Source organism: Mobula birostris, chromosome 9 (genome assembly GCF_030028105.1).
Source record: "Mobula birostris isolate sMobBir1 chromosome 9, sMobBir1.hap1, whole genome shotgun sequence".
NCBI classification, from domain to species: Eukaryota; Metazoa; Chordata; class Chondrichthyes; order Myliobatiformes; family Myliobatidae; genus Mobula; species Mobula birostris.
Window position 1 is genome coordinate 46,023,919 of NC_092378.1, and position 27,093 is coordinate 46,051,011.

The window sequence follows — 27,093 nt, forward strand, 5'->3', positions numbered from 1 at the left end:
GACTGAATGGTCGAATTCTGCACCTATGTGTTGTGGTCTTGTCCAAGATACAGCCTGATCAGCTGCACCGTTTGTCCCATCTTGCCCAACAGAAGTCCCCCACAGGCAGCATATCTACACAGAGCTGTGGGCAATGCATCTAAGTCAAAGTAAATTTATTGTCAAAGTATGTATATGTCACTATATACTACAATGAGAATTATTTTCTTGCAGGCATTTACAGGAAAATAAAGAAATACAATAGAATTTATGAACAACCACACATAAACAAAGACAAACAAGCAAAGAGCAGAAGAAGACAAATTCTGCAAATGAACCAGACAAGAAGATTGTGATGCTCTCTCTGAATGAATAGCTGCAGATTGAATAATGTAAATTCAGGGTAGGAGGCTGAAGGTACACAACAATGGCCAAATATCAATGACTCCAGAAGGGAGGGGGAGAAAAACACTGAGGTCCAGACACCAACTAAGAACACACATAAACATCTTATGCTCATTTTGAGCTGGAAATTTTATTGATATGCACAAGGAAATTGATTTTTGTTTTTACAGTATATTACAATAGTGTCAGGAAACAGGGTAACTGATTATTTGTTAAATAACAAACTGTGCTCAAGTGCCTATACTGATATGGTTTTCAAACTCCTCTCCACAGAAACATTGTGAAGTGCCTGTACTAATTTGGTTTTCAAACTCTGCTCCACAGAAATATTGTGAAGTGCTAGGGGCTGAACATTATGTGGTACAAATTTTCAGAGTAAATTAACAAAATACACTTTCAACCAGCATGATCATATTACTGTTTAAACTATGTCTATCACATCTATAAATATATTTATGGCACAAAAGGAAAAATTAATGCAAACCAAAGCAGAATAGACTCACTGCAACCAGAAAATAGACTGAGCACCACATGAACATCAGTTGAAGACAAAGAAATCAGCATTTTACAAGCATGATGAGAATGAATGATGTTTAATCAGAATAAACAGCATTAGTCGTTACAAAGGTAGAGCTAATTCAAGTATTAACTCAAATTATTTACTGCTACTAAGGTTTTAAGCATGGATTGAATTTCAGTATGATGGAATACACTGATGTTATCACTAACTGGAATCCAGAAATGTGAATTTTAATTTACAACTTGGAAGTCAGAGGAAGGCCATCATACATATCTGATTTTAATTTAAACCAATCAGTTACTTTTTGAAGCAAGTCCTTCTCCTGACTAAGTATTTTAGCAGCCTCCTTGAGCTTGAGTTCATTCCGTTCAAGGTACCGTGTCCCATCCATTTGCAGCTGATTAAGCTTCTCCTTACGGTTTTCATCCAACACTATATCCTCGCTCATGAAAGGATTGAAACGGAAATAGGTATCAGGAGGAAGAAGAGCATCGAGCATGGTATGAACTTCTGAAATAAACATTTAGACCTTAGAAAAGGTAGTTGCATAGAAATGAAGAATGGCAAAAATATTGAATCAGTTGGCATATTTAAAAGTAAAGCTAGGTACAGTGGCATGCAAAAGTTTGGGCACCCTGGTCAAAATTTCTGTTACTGTGAATAGTTAAGTGAGTAGAAGATGAACTGATCTCCAAAAGTCATAAAGTTAAAGGTGAAATGTTCTTTTCAACATTTTTAGCAAGATTAGTGTATTATTTTTGTTTTGTACAATTTTAGAATGGAAAAAAAGGAAAGGAGCACCATGCAAAAGTTTGGGCACCCCAAGAGATTTGAGCTCTCAGATAACTTTTACCAAGGTCTCAGACCTTAATTAGCTTGTTAGGGCTATGGCTTGTTCACAATCATCGTTAGGAAAGGCCAGGTGATGAAAATTTCAAAGCTTTATAAATACCCTGACTCCTCAAACCCTTGTCCCAACAATCAGCAGCCATGGGCTCCTCTAAGCAGCTGCCTAGAACTCTGAAAATTAAAATAAATGATGCCCACAAAGCAGGAGAAGGCTGTAAGAAGATAGCAAAGCCTTTTCAGATAGCTGTTTCCTCAGTCCGTAATGTAATTAAGAAATGGCAGTTAACAGGAACGGTGGAGGTCAATTTGAAGTCTGGAAAGAAAACCTTCCGAGAGAACTGCTCGTAGGATTGCTTGGAAGGCAAATCAAGACCCCCGTTTGACTGCAAAAGACCTTCAGGAAGATTCAGCAGACTGAAGTGGTGGTGTACTGTTCTATTTTGCAGTGACACCTGCACAAATATGACCTTCATGGAAGAGTCATCAGAAGAAAACCTTTCCTGCGTCCTCACCACAAAATTCAGCCTCAGAAGTTTGCAAAGGAACATCTAAACAAGCCTGATGCATTTTGGAAACAAGTCCTGTGGACTCTCCAAATGTTAAGCACGGGGCTGGATCGATTATGCCTTGGGCTTCTGTTGCAGCTTCGGGCCCTTTTCTTTTTTTGTTAGTTTGAAACTGTAAAAGATGGAATAATCTTGCTTAAAATATTAAAGAAATGTGTCATCTTTAACTTTATGCCTTTTGGAAATCAGGTCATCTTTTACTCGCTTAGCTATTCACAGCATCAGAAATTTTGACCGGGATGCCCAAACTTTTGCATGCCACTGTGTATACAATGTATTATTGCCTACACTTTTCAGTGTTAGTATCATGGTTTCAAAGCCTGACACTAGATGTGGGTTCAATGAGCCACATGATCTTTTATTTCTTCAGATTCCAGAGCATCTTACATCCACGTTACTTTGTCACAATGGATGTTTTTGACTCCAACCTAGGGCAGATGTCAACCATATTTTGTTGTATTCCAGCATCTAATTACAGCATAATATGTCAGTGTAACATCCTGCGCAATAGCCCTCATCACACCTAAAGAAGACTTCTGTATCATGTTGCACAGCATTTTAATTAATGGATTTATGATTCTACATTCAGATGATGAGTAATTTTGAGGTCTTAAGTGATGATCTTTTGACCACAATTTATCCTCTCTACCATCAAGGCCCTAAAATATTTCCCGTTGCCCCATCCCAACTCCTCTGCTTGAAACCCTTAGAGGCATCTTTTTTTTGATTCTACCTCCAACCAGGAACTAGGTTAGAACTGCCAGGGATACTATCACTACCCTTCCCATTGTTACAACCCTTCACTCTATCTGTCTTATTGAATTCAAATAATTTTGCAGAGAAAATGATAAAAGGAATCCATTTGCCACAGCCTACTGTGCTACCAACATCTCTGCTACAGAGAGCAATATGTTTCAATATGCTAGCCTTTCATTTTTGATCCAGCTCCTTCTCATTTTTCTTTATCGCATTGAATAGATGCCCAGCACGCTCAGCCTCGCTGTATACATGCCTTCATCCTGAGAATCAACCTGATGAACTGCCTCCAAGCTTAAGAGGAATAGGACAAGTTGTAAGTAAAATTTAAATGGAGACAGCCATTGGTATCCAAACTGTAAGCTCCAGGCACCTAACTATCCATGAGCAAAAATATGAACTAGCAATAATAGGTAAAGTGCCACAGCAGATATCAAATGCATTATTACAGGTATATTCTGGTTTGACTTGTAACAAAGGTCAGTGTGCAATTCTGAATATGCACTGCACGATGAGATAAATGCAGCACTTATTCAATGGGCAGGACATGTTAATGGATTAGTCTCGCTGCAAGCTGAATAATCAGATCTTCACTCCTAGATTCATTAATTCAGAGTGAACTGCAAATTAAATTATAAATTATATTCCTCATTACTGTATTATTGTGGAAATACTTAATTGTCAATAAAACTATTCACATGGAAAAAATATTCTTATCTGTAGTGCACACATATTAAAGTCATTTTGGATAGATCACTGAGACTTTGATGAAGTATAACAAGGGATGGTTTTAACTGAATTGAACGGTAAGATTATGTGGTTGCTAAAGGATGGTATTATTTTAAAAAAGACCAATGAAAGAAAACCACTGGAAAATTGAATCTTTTGTGATCATGAAAATCAAAGCAGCAGTGAACAGTGATTTGTAGTACTGTTCTCAATCTTGTTAATGTCTGCAGGCATTTGACATTTCTCCCACTTTAGCAGTCAGTTATCAATACTGTGTCAAATCCATTATTTTATCATTATGTATTTAGTTTCTCGTGCACTTGAGATTCTATTATATTTAACCCAAGGAAAGTTCGAAGAAAAAAAATGGAAAGTGTCTGATGTTTTGTACATCCAGTGAGACCCATTCACAATGAAATTCCAGAGATTAAAATAACTTGGCAGCCAGTTAATTACTACAAGCATAATCTTAAAAAAGTTAGTTAACATTTAATAATTCTGGATTTGTTAAAGGAATGCTACCATTTTTGGCAACCTATTAGATAACAGTGGCCTTGGAAAAAGATAAGGTAGTTTCCAGTTTTCAGATACAATGTAAAAGGAAACAATAAAGGTAGGAATTGCCTTAAGGTAATGGTCTTTGAAGGTTATTTATCCCATGCCTGTCTGAGATGTTATTTCCAAATGACCTGCTTATTTTGAGATTTTCTTTTGGAACTGAAGATTCAGAAATTACTATTTGTTTAGCAGTGATACCTTGCTAATTGGATGGCAGGGTAAAAGGAGGGGTAAGGCGCTCCTTCCCTCCGCTAGCCTGCAAGTGTAGTACCTGCTTAGTCCCCTGCTCATGGTCACGTGAAGCTATGGGAGAAGGTGATAGATGATTGTATGAGCAGCTGATGCATATCACAAGTCTTTGTTATGCAACCACAGCTCCAGGCAGTCACTCTCTGAAGAGTGTTGATAATGGCAGGGGTCACTTGTCTTGAAAAGACACTGCCCAGAAGGCGGCGATGGCAAACCAGTTCTGTAGAAAAATTTTGTCAAGAATAGTCATAGTCATGGAGAACATGATCACCCATGACATACGACACAGCACATAAAGATGATGATGACCTTGCTAATGGACAATCCTAGAGAATAGCGATATCTTAATGAATAGAACCTCTGACATAATGCAAGTTAACAAGGACACTGATTTTAAACTTCCTGTGTGGCACGGTACTTTGTGAGATTCATGGAATCGGGTTTAAAGAAAAATATATATTAAAAAAAATGTGAACAATTCTTTAAAAGATTTGGTATACTGTATCATTTTTCTAACTCAAGAATAATTCAACTAACAAAGGCAGAGATTGATCCTGTAAATAAAAGGATTCAAAATATTGAAATAACTAAAGGCCTTTTAACATATTCTGAATGCAAACTATTGCTTCAAAAGCTTGCCAATATTTAGAATTGACATAATGGTAATGAAATATTTTCATCCAGGCAATACATGCTTATATTTTTTGTGTTATTTGTTGAAATAATTACATATTTTAATCTCATCTTAAACCATTTTAAAATGCATCCATTTATACATCATGATTGCACAAGTTCAGAGTTTCATAACTCTCTGTTGGCCAAGTTAATTCACTACTGAAATTATCCTTATATATCAGTCTTATTTATTGTCACTCACCTTCTGTGTCTGTGGCACTGCTTATGACATTAGTCAGTTTTGTTTTGAGACTGGTGTAAGTCACATTGCTTTTCCCCAGTGTTTCAAAACGACCAGTTCCGAGAGAGATCACACACTGAATGGGTGTGTTTGGCCAAAGACATTTACACTCATGTATGGCCAGTGCACAAGGATTGTTAACGAGCAAACCACCATCCTAATGGAGGGAAAAGGCAAAAATTATTTATGACACACAAATAACTACACATAACACTGAATAGTTATTAGTTTCTTTTTCCTAATATTACAAATTCTAAGGGAACACTTCCCTTTCAAAAGTGTCTTGCCTTCCTTTCTTTTTTCCAATTACTTGAATTGAATGTTTTTAAATACTTTTCGAACAACTGAAAAATTAATTCAAGACCAGAATTTAAACTACATCTGATCTTAATTAATCAAATTGATACCAAAAAGACACCACAAAAATGTCCATGGTAACATTAAGACTGAAGCAGCAAAATAGAAGCTGCAATAAATGTGATAATACAGAATGTAAATCCCAATCTCGGACTGTAAATAACATCTGGTATGTTAATAGATGGAATACATAATGATCTACTGTTTAGAAACACTCTAAGGCAGCAGTCCCCAACCACCTGGCCGCGGACCGGTACAGGGCCGCAAAGCATATGCTACCAGGCCGCGAAGAAACGATATGATTTGGCAACAGGAGTCAGCTGCACCTCTCCTCATTCCCTGCCACGCTCTGTTGAGCTTGAACGCACGCGAGGTCGTTACCCACGCATCATCCATGTCAGCACGGGAAGAAGATCAACTCCTCGAGCTTGCAAATGACGGCGGGCTGAAAAGTGTGTTTGACATAACATCTCTGCCGGCATTCTGGAACAAAGTCAAGGCTAAATATCCTGAGATAGCCACGGAAGCACTGAAAACGTTGCTTCCATTTCCAACATATCTCTGCAATGAATGCAACGAAATCTAAATTGCGGAATAGACTGGACATAAGGAACCCCCTTCGAGTACCGCTGTCTCCCATCACTCCTCGATAGGACCGTGTTGTTGCACGAAAACAAGTATTCAGCCCAGGGCTCCCACTGATTCAGCGATATTGGTGTGTTAAAATGATTTTATATGTTCATACAGGGAAAATATGCGCTATGTGTTTAATATCCAAACGTTACTTAAAATGTTATGATGCTATTGACTTATAAGTGACTTATATAACCATATAACAATTACAGCACGGAAACAGGTGATCTTGGTGCTTCTAGTCCGTGCCGAATGCTACTCTCACCTAGTCCCACCGACCTGCACTCAGCCCATAACCCTCCATTCCTTTCCTGTCCATATACCTATCCAATTTTTCTTTAAATCATAATATCGAACCTGCCTCTACCACTTCTAATGGAAGTTTGTTCAACATTTACTTCAAGCTCCCCTGTCCTCCCCTGATAATTGACTTATCACTATATTCATGCGAGGAAAATATGCGCTGTGTGTTTAATATTAAATTCATTAGCTAAACCCTTTTAGAAATGAAATTGAGTGTATTAGCCACTTATCACCTATACTCTGGTCGTGATTAACAACCCCTCCCCAACAGAATCGCAGAAAACGATTTGCGGAGAAAAAAAAAATCAGCACGTACGCGCGTGCGCACTGGTGTCCGCGCAAGGCTTCATGGTCGTTGTAGTCTTTCTCGGGGTAAACAGAACGTATTTGACTGCTACTCCTGCCCGTTGGCAACCCTACCACCAACACCCCCCCCCCCCCCACCCTGGTCAGCCAGTCTGCAAGAATATTGTCAATATTAAACTGGTCCACAATGCAAAAAAGGTTGGGCACCCCTGCTCTAAGGGCACTGCATCATAAACAAAAGTTTCTGCAGATACTGGAGATCCAAAGTAACATACAAAATGCTAGAGGAACTCAGCGGGTTAGGAGAGGTATAGAGAGCAATAAACAATCAACATTTCAGGCTGAGATCCTTCATTAGGACACTGCATCAAAACTTTTTCAGAATGATTATGCATCACAATTGTATGTGATTAAGGTGCATAGATAATACAATGACGATTATGTAGCTCTTGAAATCTTGCAAATAAATCCTATAGACGAGAATTGTTGCAACTCAGAGATCTCATAATATCACAATGTCAGAGGAGGTCACAGACATAGTGAGGTAGAGATGACAGAATTTGAAAACAACTAGAATTTTAAAACTGAAGCATTAATGGACCAGAATCTAATTTAGCTAAGAAATCTTCAAAGGTGATGGGTAACTAGGATTTGTCATGTGTCAGGATATGTGCAATTAAATCTCAAAAGTTCTTGGGATACAGAAGACAGCTATTTGACCCACTGATTTGAAGCTGGTTACTTGTAAAGGGATCCCACCTGTCCAATTATCTCACACTTTCCTCATAGTTTTGCACATTCTGGAAGTGCTGATTCATTTCATACACACCATCCCTTCAGCAATTGAGTTATTTATCCTAACCACTTACGGTGTAAAGAAATTTTTATGATGTCTCCATAAGATCATAATACATAGGAGCAGAATTAGGCCCTTTTGCTCATCGAGTCAGCTGTGCCATTCCATCATGGCTGATTTATTATCCTTCTCAACATCATTCTCCTGCCTTCTTCCTGAGACCTTTCACCTCTTATTAATTAAGAACCTACCAATCTCCACTTTAAATATATCTAATGACCTGGCCTCCACAGTCATCTGTGGCAAAAAATTCCACAGATTCACCACCTAAAGAAGGAAGAAGACAAAGAAATTCTTCCTCATCTCTGCTCTATTGTGAGGCCGTGCCCTCTGGTCCTAGACTCCCCACTCTAGGAAATATCCTCTCCACATCCACTCCATCTAGGTCTTTGAATATTCGATAGGTTTCAATGTGATCCCCCTCATTCTTCTAAACTCCAGTGAGTACAGGCTCAGAGCTATCAAGTGCTCCTCATACGTTACCCCTTTCATTCCTTCAATCAATCGCATTAACCTCCTCTAAATGCTGTCCAATGTCAGCACATCTTTTCTTAGATAAGGGGCCCAAAACTAGTCACAATACTCTGTGCAGTCTGACCAATGCCTCATAAAGCGTCAGTATTATAATCTTGAAATGAATGCATTTCATTGCATTGCCTTCCCTTGAACTGCTTGCCAAAGATTCTAAATCTGTGTCCCCCAGTCTATGGGAACAGCTTTAGAGCCTTCAGCATTTTGGGCATCGAGGAAGAGAGGAAGAGGAGAGCCATCCGCAGTACCACCGATGCGGCAGAGAGGGCCTCAAGATGGCTGTGGCTCAAAAGAGGGGAGCCATGTAGCTAGCCATCTGGACACAAGCTGGGGTCTGATCAGCCCCAGATGGGTCACCTGGAGGAGGCTGTATGATGTTGAAAGACCTGAAACACCCAATGATTCCAGGAAACATCACTGAAGATGTGTCCAGAAGCATCAGTAGATGTATGTACACAGCTATCAACCTATTTAATTCCATTGTTACTTCCTGAAAACCAAGTTTGAAATGAACTCCATTAACAAAAGGTAGAAAAGACAAAGCTAGCAGAAGAGAAATTGAACTGTTGTATCCAAATGGGAAAAAAAATGCTAATGAAACCGTTTCAGTGGAAGTGACGGAAAAGGCAGAGGTGGTGGCAGGGGAAAGGCCTATATTATAGAACCTACATGAAGGAGTGGATGAACTGTTGTCAGGAAATCAAAACTGCAACTGGTCTTATTTAGCCTCAAGAACCAATACAATAATCGATGGATACAATAGCTGGGAAATTGATTTTGTGGTGAGGAATCAAAGACTATTCAACAGCAACAAACAATCTGCTGGAGGAACTTAGTGGGTCGAGCAATATCTGTGGGAGGAAAAGGAATTATTGACAGTTCAGGTCACAACTCTGCATCACTCCTGTTGATTTCACTGAGTTCCTCCAGCAGCTTGTTTATTGCACGATTCCAGCATCTGCAGACTCTTGTCTGTGACACTACTGAAATGTCGCTCAATGTCCACTAAACGATCTAAACCTCTGTCAACATGAAATATCATACTTTCTCTTTCCTCATCAAATATGAAGTAGAAATATCCGAAACCTAATATTCTTCTAGTTGCCTAGTTTGAAACAAAATTAAAATATCAGCTACACAGTATCTGTGATCAAGTTTCCTTGTTTCCTTCTTAAAATGACCCCCGCAAAACATAATGATCATGAATCTCAATTGAACTCCATATTTCACAAAAGGCTTTAGCAATCACTGGTAAGTAACTAAAGCAAACAGTTGGTTGCTGATATATTTAATGTCTTAATGCTACTTTTTATTCAGTTGTTATATCTTACTTTTTAAAAAATCAAGTGTAAAACAAGAGAAGTTCCACGTTAGGCTTAACCATTTAAAAGAAACCAAATTGTTCTCGTTTTCATAATTTTCCAAACCAATATACCCAATATCTTGAGAAAGAAAAACTCTTAAACTGATCCTCATCAATGATTTCTCTAACTGTGAGGAGAAACTCATGGATTTTCTGGTCTTGTAAAAGCATTATTAAACAGGAATGTAACAAAAAGTTCCTGCTAAATCTTTTAAATATTTTCCATTTTGTTGTATTTCTTCACACATTGATGAAGGCATAAGCTCATCCTTGGACCTGCTACATCCACAGCCTTGCACACACAGACTGCATGATCAGAATACTTGCAGACAAAATAACCTTATGGTCCAGTATAGTAGAACAGTAAGCAAGTGGGGGGCACATCAGTTAAATGGGCAAAGTTAGCAATAGGAACATGCCCAATAAGAAATATGTTTAGCTGCGGAGCTGCACCCCTCTGCCTGTACATAATGCACAAGTCAGAATGGGGAGTCAGCCATAGAAACCTCTTTGATAGATTGCTTACATGATGTTCTGATTATCGAACACCAAATCATATGATGGTTTATAATTCACAAGAGTCAAATTTACTTTGTATCTATTTTTATGCAACTTCTTTTGGGGCTGTAAATGATCATTTATTGGAGTAGTTAGTCTGTATTGGTTTCATTCTAACATGCAGGGTGTTTGTGTGTAGCTGTGCACATGAAAACTTAACAACTGAATCCAAAATACTACTATTTTGAAATTCACAGCCAAAGGGCTCCAACATTTGAAAATTTGTTGCAATGCCAAATGATTGATAGGTTTGTACTTCAAACAAAGTTCTAATACAACAGAAAATAACAATATTTCTTTAACCATAACAAGGGCCATTTATAATGTACTGATGCAGTTGCACAAATAAATAACTCAAAGGATAAATTAATAATCAATATTGGGTTTTACTACAGCTCTGGGGTACATGCAGAAGTAGACATGGCAGATCATATTTACACATAGTGTATATGGTTTACATGCCAATTAACGAGCATTCAGAAAAAGGTACGGTTCAAGGTAAAGGGAGAGTACAAAGCACACTGTAAATTGTCTGGAAGACTTCATTCAAATGTTACCTGGATTACAAAGTACCCATTGATCTAGCAAATGAACTGTAACATGGAATGATTAATGGCTCCAAAAAGAATAACTTCAAGGTTCCAACATTATGCATTCAATCTATGGAAGCTGAGAATAGATGATCTGACATACTTCAAAGTACAAAATGTTTGATAGATTATCCCCAAAATAATGTTGTTTGCAATACAGAATGGGAACTATTGTTTACATTTGTATAATAAACTGAATTTAAAACATATGGGACTAATATTGTTAAAAAAAAGAACAGAATTGACCCAACAAATTTATATTTCCATCATACTTCCTTTTCCCAAGTGCAGAAATTGAAATCTCTACTGACCAAGCTACCAATAACTAATTTACAGTAAGTAAAAGAAGATGATGAATGTGCAAGATCACTGTATAAACAGCATTTTTGATCTGTCATGCATTCCCAATTGCTATACCTCTTTACACTAATCTGGTTTTGTATTAAAAAGCATTCTAAACTACAATAATAAGAATAACAAAATAATCCAGGAAACCACACTTAAAAGTAGAAGAGGCCCATAGATGTCTGTAAAGGGAAAGGATCTGCTTTCATCCATACGTTAAAAAACATTCCTTCTTTTTCAGATGCTACCATGTCACTAAATGAAGCAAAATTACTGCTTTTAATCCAGATGGCACTGGACTAGCTAACTGAAAAGGAGACTGCAGTTATTTTACAGGGGGTTTATATTCAAAAACTAAGAATGAAAATAGATCCAGATAGGCTTTCAATTGTGTTGCGTATTAAAACATCTACATTCTCTTTGTACTTCCCTTTATTCTGTGCCATATTAGAAGCATGGATAAAACCAGCAATACTGTATACCACAGCAGGAATGGAAACATCTGCCTGAAGTTATGGCTGATATTACAAACATGGTTAGTATTCCTGTTCTTGTTGACAGCTTCTACAACTGAATGTACTCGTTTAACTACAGATAAACTTTAGGGCTGGGTGTGTCTGCACCCATGCCATTAACCACCCCCCCAACCCCTGGCATTCCTCTGCCACCTGTCCCATACCTCTCTGTGGTACTCCATCCTCACCGTTCCCAACATCCTTTGCTCCTACCAGATTTACAAACTCAGTCTCCACACCATGTTGACAAATAAGGTACTGTGCAAAAGTCTTAGGCACCCTAGCAATATATATGTGCCAAAGACTTTTGCACAATGTAATTACAATAGATATTTCTCAAAGATTAGTTTTGCCTTAGAGAAGTTCAACCTGGAACTGAAATTTCCAAGGTCATCTTGCTTCACTGTGGACTTTGACAACTGAACAGGTTTTCCATTGATGCATTTGTAGGTCAATTTTTAATTAACTTTCTAAGACCTTTAAACTAATACAGGGAAATCTGCTAATTAAAAAGTAACACCCATGGAATAAAGAAGAATGCTCCCACAATTAGTGGGAAAAATTGAAATGTTGTTGGTGCAATTGCCTACAATAAATCAAACTACTTTAAGAACTATATTGCAGAATCAATGAATAAAATATATTTGTTTAAAAAAGATTGTTAAATATTTAAATCTGCTTGGATCAGCCAATTGATCTTTGTAAAACATTTTTTTGTTACCCAATATTTCTGACCAGTAGGGAAATCAGCAATGATCAAATGGCAGACCAGACTCAATGGGCCGAATAGCTTAATTCTGCTCCCATGTCTTATAGTCTTGTTTAAGGAAGGGTGGGGTTTGCTTTGGAAGCAGCAGTTGGAAAGCTCACTAGATTGATTACTGGGATGTTGGGGCTGTTTTAATAAGAAAGATTGAATGATTTGGCCTTAAATCTCCAGTATTTAGAAGGATGACAAATCTTTTAAACTTATTTGTTTGCAGTACTGCCACTTTTCAGTTATAATGAGTGCAGTGACCACAAATAAACCTGGTCATTTTGTCTGTATGTCCAAAGTTTAAGGTAGCAGAACGTCAGTAAAATGATTACAAGGACAGATATATTGCTTTATTTTATCAACTGTGGCACAAAATGAAGGAGCAGGATGATTAGTATATGACTGCATTCAATACTGGTTAGACCACAGCATACAGCTTGATCACAATACAGAGAGATGAAACTATACTAGATTGTGCACAGAGGAGATTAAAATAATGTTGCCAGTAGAAGAATACTACAATTGTGAGAAATAATTTTATTAGCAGGTTTGTTTTCCTTGGAATAAAGATTGAAGGTAGACTTAATTTAAGTGTATAGCATTATGAGATGCCTCCACAGACCAAATAGGAAAGAACAATTTCCCTTAGAAAAGAGGCCAAGGGTCGGCTGGTGGCGCAACGACATCGGTGCCGGACCTGAGAGCGGAGGTTCCCGGGTTCAAAACTAGTCAGGTCCGCCCCGAGTACGCTTTTCATCTGTGCCGGGTTGAGTGTCAAGAACACAACTCGACCTCGTAAAATAAAAAAAAAAAGGGAAAATACTGCGAAAATGTCTGTGTGAGGAGTGGCGTGCCACAGTCTCTCTCTCTCTCGCTCCGCGCCTTGTAAAAGCCATGAAAAAGACATCACAGACACATGCACGGACATGCAGACACACATGCACAGACGCGCACTCACGCACCCACACAGACTCGCACGTACGCAGGCACACGACAAAAAAAAAGGCCAAAACTTGATTTAAAGCAGTTGGTAGATGGATAAGAGATTAGGAGAATATGTTCTCCCTAAACACGATAAAGACTTGGAGCTCAGTTTTCAGAAGGGTGGCAGAGGCAGGAACCTTCATCTGTTTTAAAACAAAATTGATATGCACTTGAACAACTATAAACTGCAGGTGCACAGAGAGGGATTAATTTGGCATTGGCATGAAGAGCGGTGTTATAAACCTCCAATGATTCTACGAATTCCAAGTGAGAATCAGGCTAAACACAGCAACTCAATGGAAGGGAGGGAGGGAGGGAGGCAACAAAGGAATAACCTGAAATGTGACTGCCAAGAACAAGGAATGGTTGGGGTTTACAACTCTATCAAATTAACCAATCATTGAAGTAAAAATAAGGCACAGCCTTTGGATTCTGTGCTTCTGAGCTATGCAGCACATTCACATGCAAACATACAGTCAGTTTTGGGCACAGCAACTCTGCATGTTTGATTACTGACTCAATTTGATATTTAGTCAATCAATGATAGTTCTGTTAATCAATTTGTAGTTTAGTAAAGAATGAAATCACTGAAATGACGACAACAGCAATTTTAGAAAGAAACTCCTGCAATGATTCGCTTTTAAGAAAATATAATTATGTGTATTTCACTTTATGTGGTTTAGGAGTCACCATTTTTCACGAATGAAGACCGTGAACAGTATGACAGGACTAAATTATAGTGGAACTGCCTGAAATACTAAGGAAATTAGTTAGCTATATCCATGGTAACCATTTTGCAACAACAATTGTAAAAGTCCACAAAGCATCCATCAATGACCTAGAACAGTACAAGAGAGCTGGAATTCTAAGTAGTTCTAATCTACTTTTGTTTTGTCCTTGATGCTGAATTCAAAAGTTTAAAATAGGATATAGTTTTATGAAAGTATTTGTAATTACTCTTACAATATCATTTGATTGGGATTTGTGTGAATACATATTTAACAAATGAAACAAAAAGTTCATAATATTTAAGATCACAACTTTTCCACTCATTTTTAAGAAGTTTGCAAGTACAATCAAACTGCAAGGAGAAGCACATTGGCTAAGCTTGATTCATCATAGCCAGTTTCCAATTAACCACCTATAAGAAATGACAATAACTTAAACAGCCAAGGTATTAATTAACGCTGTATACTTATCTAATTGAATATAAAGTATCAAGTAATGTTAAGCAAAACAACGGAGCTAGTCATTAATTTCAGAAAGAGTGGCAGCGCACATGATCCGGTCTAAAACCTGCCTCTCAGTTTTTTTGCACTACCTTACCTTCCATTTTTCTATTTTCTAATTATGATTTATAATTTAAATTTTTAATATTTACTATCGATTTGTAATCCAGGGAGCAAGAAGCTCAGAATCAAATATCGCTGTGATGATTGTATGTTCTAGTATCAATTGTTTGGCGACAATAAAGTATAAAGTATAATTCATCAGTGCTGGGTCGAGAGGGTTGAGAGCTTCAAGTTTCTTCAAGGAATGAACAACACCGGTAGCCTGTCTTCTTACAATCAAGAAAGCTCGCCAGCTCCTTTACTTCCTCAGGAAGCTAAAGAAAATTTGCATGTCCCCTCTGACCCTGACTAATTTTTATCAATGCACCACAGAATGCATCCTATCTGGATGAATGATGACTTGGTGTGGCAACTGTTTAGCTTATGACTGCAAGAAATTGCAGAGTTGTGGACATGGCTCAGCACACCAAGGAAACCAGCCTCCCCTCCATGGACTCTGTCTACACTTCTCACTGCCTCAGTAAAGTTGCTACATAATCAAAACCCCACTCTCAGCGGACATTGCTTCTTCTCCTCCTGTCGGGCAGAAGATACAAAAGCTTGGAATCAGGTACTACCAGTAGGGCCATTTTAAGTGTACTGAACAGTTCCTTAGTACAATAAGAATTGGCTCTTGACCTCAGAATCTAACTTGTTATTACTTTGCACTTTAATGTCTACCTGCACAGCACTTGTAACTGTAACACTCTATCTTTCATTGTTACTGTTTTCCCTTGTATTACTTCAATACACCATTATAATGAATTGATTTGCATTAATGGTATACAAGACAAGCTTTCCATTGTACATGTGACAATACTAAACCAATTTACCAAAGTACCATAACTTCCTGCCATTTATTTCTGAGGTTTTGATGAGAAGTTAGTTAATACAACAGTGTAAAAAGGGCCGAGTTAGAAGATTACTTAATGGAAAATTCTGGACGGTGATATTTTATTTGCTGTTTCCTTTTTCTTTAAGGTACCAACTTATGCCTGTTTAGTACCTTACTCAAGTTGCTCATGTTCATTCATATGCCCCCACTGTTAGTGTTGGAACGCTAAAAACGAAGTGTGCAATGTTAAATACAAAGCTGACTGACTTAAGTCGAATTTTCACAAGGAAAAGTGACCTGAAATTTGACAAAGATGACCTGACTGAGGTCAGAAATGCTAAAACATCAAATACTTTGTTAGCAAGACAACAAAATTCCACATGGCAAAATGATATCAAGTCAGAAGAGGAGATATCATGGCAAGTTCCATGCAGTCTTCAAGTAATAGAGGCCTAGAGGTTTTAGGGACAAAACTTCCAGGCACAGATACTGGATGAGTTATCAAAATTGTGGAATGGATGAAGTGGGGAAGTCCAAAGTACTAACAATGGAGGAGGGGAGAGTTCCAATATTATAGAGAGATGATGCCATGGAGCAATCAACACATCCCCAAGCTGAGATCAGAAAATTCAATTCATAGCAGGAACCGGAATAACAACTTTTGCTACTTTGTGACCATCTTAACCAGTATGGTATTGGTAACTTTCAAACCCTAACTAAATCTTTCTGCCAGACATGGCAAAACCAATGATTTGAAAGATAGTCAAATCTTATGCTAGCAAAAGGTGGCTTATAGGTGAATATCGACAGGCATTTGACCATGTTCAGAATCAGGATTATTGTCACTGACATAAGTCTTGAAATTTGTTGTTTTTTGGTAGTGTAGGCATAACAAATTACTATAAGTTGTAATCAAAGTAAATAAAATACAAAAGAAGAACAGCAAGGTGATGTTCATGGACCATTCAGAAATCTGATTTCTAAACAGCAGAGAGGAACAACCCATTCCTAAAACATTCAGAGTAGTCTGCAGGCTCCTGTACCTCCTTCCTGATGCTAATAATGAGGAGAAGGCATACCCCTGCTGGCGAGAGTCCTTCATGAGGGATGTCACCTTCTTGAGGCACCGCCTTTGGAAGATGTCCTTGATGGTAGAGAGGCCTGTGCCTGTAAAGAAGCTAAGCTGAAGACCCTCAGAAGTCTCTTTCAATCCTGTGCATTGGCGATTCCATACCAGAAGGTGGTACAATCAGTCGCAATGTTCTCCATGGTACATATGTAGAAATTTACTAGTCTTTGATGACAAACTAAATCTCCTTAAGCTCTGAGATTGCAAAAGGTCTCTGATTTGTAAGTACTGAAAAAAAAAAAAGGATTTTTGGTAAACTATATTTAGTTGACAGTTGTTTGAATGAAGAAAGACTTCCTCCAACAAACAGATCCTGGAAACATGTAATGCCCAATCTATCCCATTATTTACAAACTACATCAGTCATAGAAGGCTTAAAAAGTTAATTTTTAAAAATGGGACTAGAAAGGGAAAATTCTCAATAGACCAAAGTGATCAATAGACTAAATTGTATCCAAATCCTCAAAGTATGTTTGACTACCACATTTTCAGTTATTTTACTTTAAGGATAAAGGAAGTGAAGATCCCAAAAGAGAGAAAATAGAACATTTATTAACAGAGTTGGCTTCTAAAGAAACCCACCCTGGACAGTCCTCATGATTAATATAATACAACCAAACCGTAAGATTACGTATATTAGCTACCCAGTAATAAAACCTAAAATTTGGTAAAGCTAAACCTCCATTCTTTTTAACTTTCTGGAGATGGACTTTATTCAATTGAGGACATTTATTTTTCCATATATAGGAGGATAAGATAGAGTCCAGAGAGTCAAAAAAGGATTTAGGAATAAAAAAAGGGTAAAGCCTGAAAAAGGTATATAAATTTAGGTAAAACATTCATCTTAATAGAATTAATTCAACCAATCAATGATAACGAAAGGGGCGACCAATTTGATAATGTTCTTTTTGTATAATCTAATAAAATAAGAAAATTTTCTTTAAATAGGTATTTATAATTCTTAGTAGTTGTTAAACCCAAATAAGTAAATTGGTTTCTTACAATTTTAAAAGGAAGGTTAATACCAAATTATTCAAAGGAAAAAGTTCACTCTTATGTAGGTTCAATTTATATCCAGAAAACTGACTAAAACAAGAGAGTAAAGAAAGTACAGAAGGTAATGAAGTTTCCACATTAGAAATGTAAAGCAATAAGTCATCCACATAAAGTGAAACTTTGTGGGTAGCACCCTTCCGTAAAATACCAGTGATATCATTAGATTCTCGAAAAGCAATAGCTAAAGGTTCTAAGGCCAGGTCAAAGAGCAAAGGACTCAAAGGGCAACTTTGTCTGGTTCCACATTGAAGTTTAAATGGTTTAGAATTCTGAGAATTAGTAAGAACCCGAGCAGAAGGAGATAAATACAGTAATTTAATCCATTGAATAAAGTTGGACCCAAAATTAAATTTTTAAAAAAAATTTTAAATAAACAATGCCATTCAACCTGACCAAAAGCCTTCTCAGCGTCTAAGGATATCACACATTCCGATATCTCTTTAGAAGGAGAATAGATAACATTTAATAACTGGCAAATATTAAAATAGGAATATCGATTTTTAATAAAACCAGTCTGATCGTCAGAAATGATAGATGGTAAGGTATTTTCAATCCTACGGGCCAGAACTCTAGATAGGATTCTAGCATCAACATTAAGTAAGGAAATTGGTCTACGTGAAGAACATTCAATTCGGTTCTTATTTTTTTTTTAAGGATAAGCGAAATAGAAGCTTTGTAAAAAGATTGCGGCAACCTACCGCAAAAGACTCTGAAGAAACTGAACATAAATGAGGTATAAGCAAAGAAGAAAAAGCCTTATAAAATTCTCCAGAAAATCCATCAGGACCTGGAGCTTTCCCTGAATGCAACGAGCGTACAGCCTCGGCTATTTCTTCATGAGAAATACATTGATCCAACTGTTTTCGGTTATCAACAGAAAGCGTAGGAATACTTAATTGGTCTAAGAAATTATCCATTACAGTATTATCTTTAAGAGGATCAGAACTATAGAGTTTAGAATAAAATTCTCTAAAGGTATCATTTATTTCCAAATGATCAGTTGTCCTAATACCGTTTGCTTTATAAATTTCTTTAATCTGTCGTTTAGCACTAGGAGTTTTAATTTGGTTAGCCAATAATTTACTTGTTTTATCTCCATGAATATAAAATTGACATTTATCCATTAGGAGTTGAGTTTCAATAGGATATGTTAATAAAAAATCATATTTAGCTTTAATTTCAGCCCGTCTTTTATATAAAACAGGATCTGACTTCAAGGCATATTCTTCATCTAATTGTTTCAACTGAATGGCTAAATTAATTCTCTCTTTATTAGTTTTTTTCTTAACACTTGCAGTATAAGAAATAATTTGTCCTCTAATATATGCTTTAAAGGCATCCCATATAACAAGGCTAGAAGTCTCCTCCACCATATTCTCATCAAAAAAGAGAGTAATTTGCCTCTCCAAGAACTTTAAAAAACCCTTGTCAGATAACGAAGTTAGATTAAAACACCAGAATCTATTTGCTTGAGGAAAACCTGGAAGATTTATGGATAAAAGCACAGCAGCATGGTCAGAGATAGCAATCTCTTTATATTCACGAGATTGAACTAATGGAATCATTTGGTTGTCAATAAAAAAAGTCAATTCTAGAATACGTATAATGAACTTGAGAGAAGAACGAGTATTCGGCTAAAAAGGTGTGAGTTATCAGAGTTGTGTACGTGAGTTTCTTGTAAAAAAAAATTGGGACCTTAAGTTTTTTAATATAGGCAAAAATCTTATTTTGTTTCAAAGGGTGATTTAACCCTTTCACGTTAAGACTAAGTAAGTTAATATTATAATCCATTCTGTTACTATTTAAAAGAAAAGTTAAAAGGATAATCCTTGAGATGATTAATAAAACTAAACAATAACCTGTTAGATAAGGTAACCAAGCAACAGGTTTGACTAAGAACCCAAAACAGCTTCCAGGAAAAAAAAACCCAAGCACACTCCCCCCTCCCAAAGAGAGAAAGTTGACATCTACAACTAATAGCATCCCCCCAAAAATTCTGCTGGCTTAGCTCCAAGTTAGGATGTTCCACCCTAGTCAAAACAACAGATAATAAAGACAGTTAATTCTGATATCAAGAACTCTAGAGAAATAAGTATAATATCAAATAATATGGACACACAGAGTATTAGCTCATTAAAGTCTTATTCTCAAAGTAAAACCTTAAAAGGTTCAAAAAGAGAGTCGACTACAAGGTTCACCAGAGGTAAAATACACAATTATTCATGTAAATTTTTGTTAAACAGCTCTAACATGATGCTTTTAAACTTAGCACACAAAGTATTAGCACATTAAAGTGGGGCCACTGGGAGATCCTGCTTTCTGTCCGCCAGAGAAAGCAGGATCTCCCAGTGGCCACACATTTTAATTCCACATCCCATTCCCATTCTGACATGTCTATCCACGGCCTCCTCTACTGTAAAGATGAAGCCACACTCAGGTTGGAGGAACAACACCTTATATTCCGTCTGGGTAGCCTCCAACCTGATGGCATGAACATCGACTTCTCTAACTTCCACTAATGCCCCACCTCCCCCTCGTACCCCATCTGTTATTTATTTTTATACACACATTCTTTCTCTCACTCTCCTTTTTCTCCCTCTGTCCCTTTGAATATACCCCTTGTCCATCCTCTGTGTCGCCCCCCCCCCGCCTTTCTTCCTGGACCTCCTCTCGTATCCCTTTTGCCAATCACCTGTCCAGCTCTTGGCTCCATCCCTCCCCCTCCTGTCTTCTCCTATCATTTTGGATCTCCCCTTCCCCCTCCCACTTTCAAATCTCTTACTAACTCTTCCTTCAGTTAGTCCTGACGAAGGGTCTCGGCCTGAAACGTTGACTGTACCTCTTCCTGGAGATGCTGCCTGGCCTGCTGCGTTTACCAGCAACTTTGATGTGTGTTGCCACTAGAAAATGCTGTTATTCCATCCACAGCCAGCAGGAAGTCCGAACAGTTTCTAACTAGCGTTGGTTGTGTGCCATGTGACCCTTAGACACTACACCATACTCAGAGCAAACAGTTTTTAAAAAGCGTTAGTCGCGTGTGTTTGTGTTCAAAAAGCAGTGATGTTTGTCACTGATAGTTGTTGAGAAATAAGCAGTAAGACAATTTTGAACTATTTTGCTCACTGTGGTTTCAAGCATTCAGGCTTGGAGATGCCAGAAATAGCCAGTAGTGCAAATGAAACAATTTCACTACTTCAACAAGTTAGGGACTATGAAGAGTTAATGTATTGACAATTATCTTGAACATTGCAAGGAAAATGAAGATTTGGAGCATATAATTGTTGAAAGCACTGTATGAAGACAGTTTATTATCTCCACTAGGTGTCTGGCCTGATTTTATTCAGTTATTACATAATAATAATAATAATAATAATAATAATACTTGCACTTCAAAAGCAGTTCATTGGTTGTAAACTGCTTTGGAACTTGCTGGTAACACGAATATAAATCTGTTTGTTACTTATAAAAAAACGCAAGAATTACCAACCATGACCAAAGGATGCAACATATACCTGACTTGAATTTTTTATTTTGGTTCAGTTCAAGGGTATTTTTCCAAATTAGTAATTAACAAAATGTATGTAATATATAAATAATAATCAAAAGATCATCAGAGAATGTAGCAACTTTGTTAATATAAAGCACAACTAGTGAAAATTGGAAGTAAATAACATTTACAGTCTACAGCTTACATTTATTACTACTTCAGGAAAATCTTAATTTCTCTCATGTAATCAACAACAATTCTCTTTTGCTTCAGTTCCACTTGTACTTCTAACCTTTCAAATATGCATTCCACAAATAAATGTTAGAACTGATCAATAATCTATGTGAGCACCTGAAAATCACACGTTAATGTCAAGGCAATACTCTGCACGACTGACATGTATTACTGGCATAGAATTTGACTGGAGGGAAAAAACGGACTTTTCAGCTTGACCTCAGCTTTATTCCCCTCCCATTTAAAAAATAAGAATTGGCTGAAACTGAAAAATCAAGACCTGAGAATTTAGCAACTAGCCATACCTGATGAAGGTCGCTGCCAATAGCATATTCTTGGAAATAGCCGGGTGCAGCTGAAGATGCTCGGATTGCTTGCCAGAGTTTAAACTGACACCCACCCATATAGTGCGATCTTACACCAGGCAGGTGATTATAGTTCCTGAAGACAAATGCTTTCAATGGTATCCCTTTGTTCACTATAGTGCTCACTGCTGCCACCTGTAAAGTAAACACTTTCATTATTAAAAAATATAAAGTATTCATTTATTTTTAATAATTCAACATGCTCATTGCAGCATCTTACCCTGGTAGACAAGGCAGTAATCTGCTGATCAATTTTTTTTAAGTGACTTATTTCACCATACATTTTTAGGGGTATAGGGGGCTCTGGACAGAGGTAGTACCTTTGATGTCTGGCATGCTGCTCCCTACTAGACAGGGTGGACGGACATCACTGGCCCTCATCCATCTCCTAAATCTCTCACGCGTTGGCTCCAAGCGCCATACCCCGGTAAACCGCTTCAGCTGGCGGGCTAAGCCACATAATGGGGTGGTGTTAACACAGCACCACTGGGTGAAAGAGGTCACCGGCCAAGACGGAAAGGTTCTCAGATGAACTATAACGGCCATGTGTTCACAATCAAGGCGAGCCACTTAGTTGGAGGAAATCGGCTGTGGTCAAACCTGGAGAGCGATGGGCTCCGCCAGGTTTCAGATGCCCAAGACATGCGGCATAGTGAGCACACCAAAAAGCTGGTGCAAAGCTTGTCATGACAGCGCCCCAACGACTCCACCAGCAGTTAAGGGCGCAAGAAGACGACGACGACAACATTTTGTGGGGTAGCTCAACTTCAGATTCAGACACAGTGCTAATATCAACAAATTCTTGGAAAAAAAGTACTGGAAAAACATACAATGACATCCAACATGAGAAAAATAGAGCTGACAAGTGATCCAGAAATCCCAAGACAAGTTTTCCACTATCTGTCAGATGCTTGCAGTCTCCCACTGAGAGGCCAGTTTCCAGCTCATGGCAGCACAGCACCTCTCCCTGCAACAGAGACTGGCTGCTCTGACAAGCCAGTGAGGCCACATCCACAGGTTCACCAGCTACCACTCAAACTGCACATTGTGAATGTCCTCCAATTTTCAAATATTTAAAAATAATTTCAGGACAGCTAAAATTAGTTTTCATTTAAACTTAAGGGGCTAATCATATAGCCACAGATAAAATATGTAATCAAACTTAATTAAATCACTTAACAAGCTCTCCCTGCACCTTAATGAGCTTATTTACCAGGTCTGATGAAGCGGCGGAACAGGTATCCGCAGCCAGCACTCTACTGGGAGCTTGACTATGCTTCAGCCTCAACAGCAATGGGCAAAGTTGTGTGGATTTCAGAACAAAGTAGATTTATGTGTCACTTAGCTTAAATACTTGGTAATGCATTTTCATATGAGTAAAGCAGCAAACGAAGTTTTGACTTATTTTTGGCAATCACTTGGGATCATGGATGACTTGTTATCTCAGTCAGGTTCTAAAATTTCTGAGCAATTCTCAACAAACTACTCTAGACATAATAGTGTCTGGTGGGTTAGGTGGATAGGTAGTTTGGGAAGTGATGTGTACCTTCCACAAAGTCACACAGCATGGAAAGCAGGCCTTTCAGTGCAACTAGTCAAACCCGAACAAGATTTCCAACTAAGCTAGCTTCATTTGCTTGCATCAAGCCCATATCCATCTAAACCTTTCCTTTCTATGTATCTGTCCAAGTACCTTTTAAATGCTATTAATATACTTGCCTCGAACTTCCTCTGGCAGCTCATTCCATATACTGACCACTCTGGGTGGAAAAAGTGGCCCCTCAGATGTGCATAAATCTCACCTGGCTCACTTTAAACGTATGCCTTCTATTTCTTGATTCCACTACCCTGTAAAAAAGGCTGCACTCACCTTATCAGTGCCCCTCAATTTTATACTCATCTGTAAGATCACCCTTCATTTTCTTATGTTCAAATGAAAAAAGTTCCAACCAGATCAACCTCTTTCCATAACTCAGTCCCTTGCGTCCCAGCAACAACTTCCTGAATCTCTGAACTCTTTCCATCTTTATGACATCCTTCCTACACTAAGGTGACCAAAAATGAACATGTTTTCCAAATATAGTCTCACCAACATCTTGTACAACTGTAACATCCCACCTTCTATACTCAATGTGCTGACTGATGAAGCATGCTAAAAGTTCACCATCTTGTCTACCTGCAACCTTCAGTACAATTACATGTTTCCCTGAATACTGGTAGACTGTTCAAGTTCCCTGTATACTTGTAGTCTGTTCAAGTTCCCTGTATAATTGTAGATCTGTTCAAGTTCCCTGTATACTTGTGGTCTGTTAAACAAAGTACTTGTACTCTGTTTTACAACGTGCTCCATTCACTGTGAAAGTCCAACCCTCGTTTGTTTGGGCTGAACTGAAAAGGTCGGGTACAGACCGAATCGAGGCAGCGCGGTCCAGGCCCTGGAGCCAGAGTACGTTAAAGCAACAGAATTTGATGCTTGGATGATGATTTAGGCACCAGCCCAAATGGAAAAGGTCAGAGTGTCGGGGCCCAAAGTGCGGTTCAGCTCAATGCTCCACTCTGCAGCAACCTAAAAGTCTGGGGACAGACTCTTTGTGAACTTCAGTTCAGAATGTTATTTGCTTGTGTTTATTGTTTCCATAATTTTTTTTTCTCACAGCACATTGGTTTTTGACAGTCATCTTTTATTAATGGGTCTTTTGGATTTCTTTGTTTCATGGTTGCTTTTTAGAAGACTAATCTCATGGTTATATAATGTATAAATGCTTTGATAATAAATATATTTTGAACAAAATGCAATACCTTGCACTTACCACATTAAACTCCATTTGCCATTTCTCAGCCCACTTACTCAACCGATCAAGATTCCTCTGTAAATTCTGATAACCACCTTCACTGTCAATGGCACAACCTATTTTAGTTGTCATCTACAAACTTGCTACCTATGACTTTAACATTCTCATCTAAATCATTGATATACAGTAGACTGACAATGGTTTTTGTGTGCCTTGACACGGAATCAGATTTATCACATATAGTGAAATGAGTCATTTGCGTTAACAACCAACACACCTAAGGGTGTGCTGAGGGCAGCACGCCTGTGTCACCACACATTCCAACACTAACATAACATGCCCAGAATTCTTGGCAGAACAACACAAAGCACAACAAATAACAAAAGCAAAACAAGCCCCTTTCCTCCCATGCACCCACAAACATAGACAATACTCCAACTCCAAGACAGGCCTCTGGTTTCCAAGCTCAGTCATCGGGCTTCGACTTCCAGACTTCCGTTTGAGCTTCAGGCTTCAATCCTGAGATAGTAACTCACATCCAGAATGTTCCTTCTTCACTTTAGGTGTTCATGGGCCAAGAATATTCAGTGGATAGTGGGATGTTGCATTTTATTTCCAAGTTTTAAGAACATTTTTACAATTATTTTCTGTATCCACCTGGTAGTTGTGTCCAGCATCAGAAAACCATATTTTGGGAATCCAGCATTCAAATGAACTGGCCTGTTCAGGGGATGTTGATTGAGTATAATTAAGACTTCAAAATGGGATGTTAACCTGTGAGGGGCCACTGATGACTGGTTTATTTCTGCTGTCAATGAACTTGGAGAATTTTCCTCAAACTTGGTTGCCCACAGAAATAAATCTCCATTTCATTTTTTAAAATGCAGTCTTGATTCTCATGAGCCAAGGCCAGGTAGACAACACAGTCAATATCAATTCAGAATGGCAGCAGGTAAGGCTGAATCAGTCACTTTTCTCAATCTTTCTCACTGCAATGCTGCACCTCACTTCCAATAAGTTTCCTGATAGAGCCATAGAAAACTACAGCACAGATGGAGTGAAGCTAACCAAGGTGACTACTTCAGGTCTTTAGGTATTTATTTCAGGTAGCAGTAGTCATTACCTGGAGGGGGAAATTTAAAAAGTGGTGCCTGTCAGGATTTTCTGTCCAGTTTCAGGTAACAGGAGCCTAAAAGAGGCACACAACTGTCAAATGTTAGTTGTAAATTGATTGGGTAATTAGGCAATTAGCAAAGACAATAAAAATAACTTGCATATAAGCAAAGTGGCCATTGTGTGAGTGGACAGGGTTAGAGTAGGGCGTTGAGGATTTGGCTCAAGAGACTTTAGTGATAAGAGACAGAGGCTAAGGTGAGGTTTTATTAAGTTCTCTTTCTTTCTTTGTTATTGCACAGGTTAGAGCAGGAATGGAACAAAGGATAGTGGTGAACTCCTCTTACGTGATGTGGGAAGTTAGGGAAACCTCCAGTGTCTCTGATGACTGCACCTGTGAGGAATGAATCGAGCTGCAGCTCTTCACAGACTGTGTTAGAGAACTGGGCTGGAGCCAGATGAGCCACAGTTCATTTGGGAGAAAGGTTAATTGGCAAGAGTTACAGGAAGGCAGTTACTCCTAAGCTGCATGACACAAGTAACTGGGTGACTGTCAAGAGAGGGAAAGGGAATAGAGGGTCGGTGCAGGGTTCCCCTCAATAACAGTAAATAGTATTAGATACTTTTGAGAGGGGAATGGCCTTGGGGAGGAAAGTCATTGCAGTCAAGTCCCTGGCACTGGGTCTAATTCTATGGCTCAGAAGGAATATAGGGAGAAGAGTAAGCAGTAGTGACAGGGGATTCACTAGTTTGTTGGATAGGCAGGAGATTTTGTGGATGAGAATGAGAGTCCCAGGTGGTATGTTGCCTCCAAGGTACCAGGGTCAGAGAAATCTTGGATCGAGTCCATAGCATTCTTTGAGGGGGAGGAGGAGCAGTCAGAGGTCCTGAAAAGTGAGTTCAGAGAGTTAGGTGCTAAGTTAAAGTGGAGCTCCAGGGTGGCGATCTGAAGATTGCTACCCATGCCACATGCTAGTGGGGCCAGAACAAGGAAGAAGGAAGTTTAACACATGTCTAAGGAGATAGTGCAGAAGGGAGGTCTTCAGATTTTTGGCTCATAGGGCTCTCTGAGAGGAAAGGTGGAACCTGTACAAGTAGGACAGTTTGCACTTTAACTGAAGTGAAC

The 27,093-nt window shown here is 38.3% G+C and overlaps 1 protein-coding gene across 1 annotated transcript in view; it reads right to left on the minus strand.

The window, feature by feature from the left end:
- Positions 1-500: 500 nt before the first annotated feature.
- pnpla8 (patatin-like phospholipase domain containing 8) overlaps positions 501-27,093 on the minus strand; it is a 94,047-nt gene continuing 67,454 nt past the window's right edge. Inside the window, exons 8-10 of the mRNA XM_072267977.1 lie at positions 22,003-22,197; positions 5,489-5,684; positions 501-1,414 (exon numbers count right to left, since the gene is read on the minus strand). Of these exons, the coding sequence (XP_072124078.1) occupies positions 1,140-1,414; positions 5,489-5,684; positions 22,003-22,197 (666 nt within the window). The 3' untranslated portion in view covers positions 501-1,139. The remainder of the gene's footprint in view (positions 1,415-5,488; positions 5,685-22,002; positions 22,198-27,093) is intronic.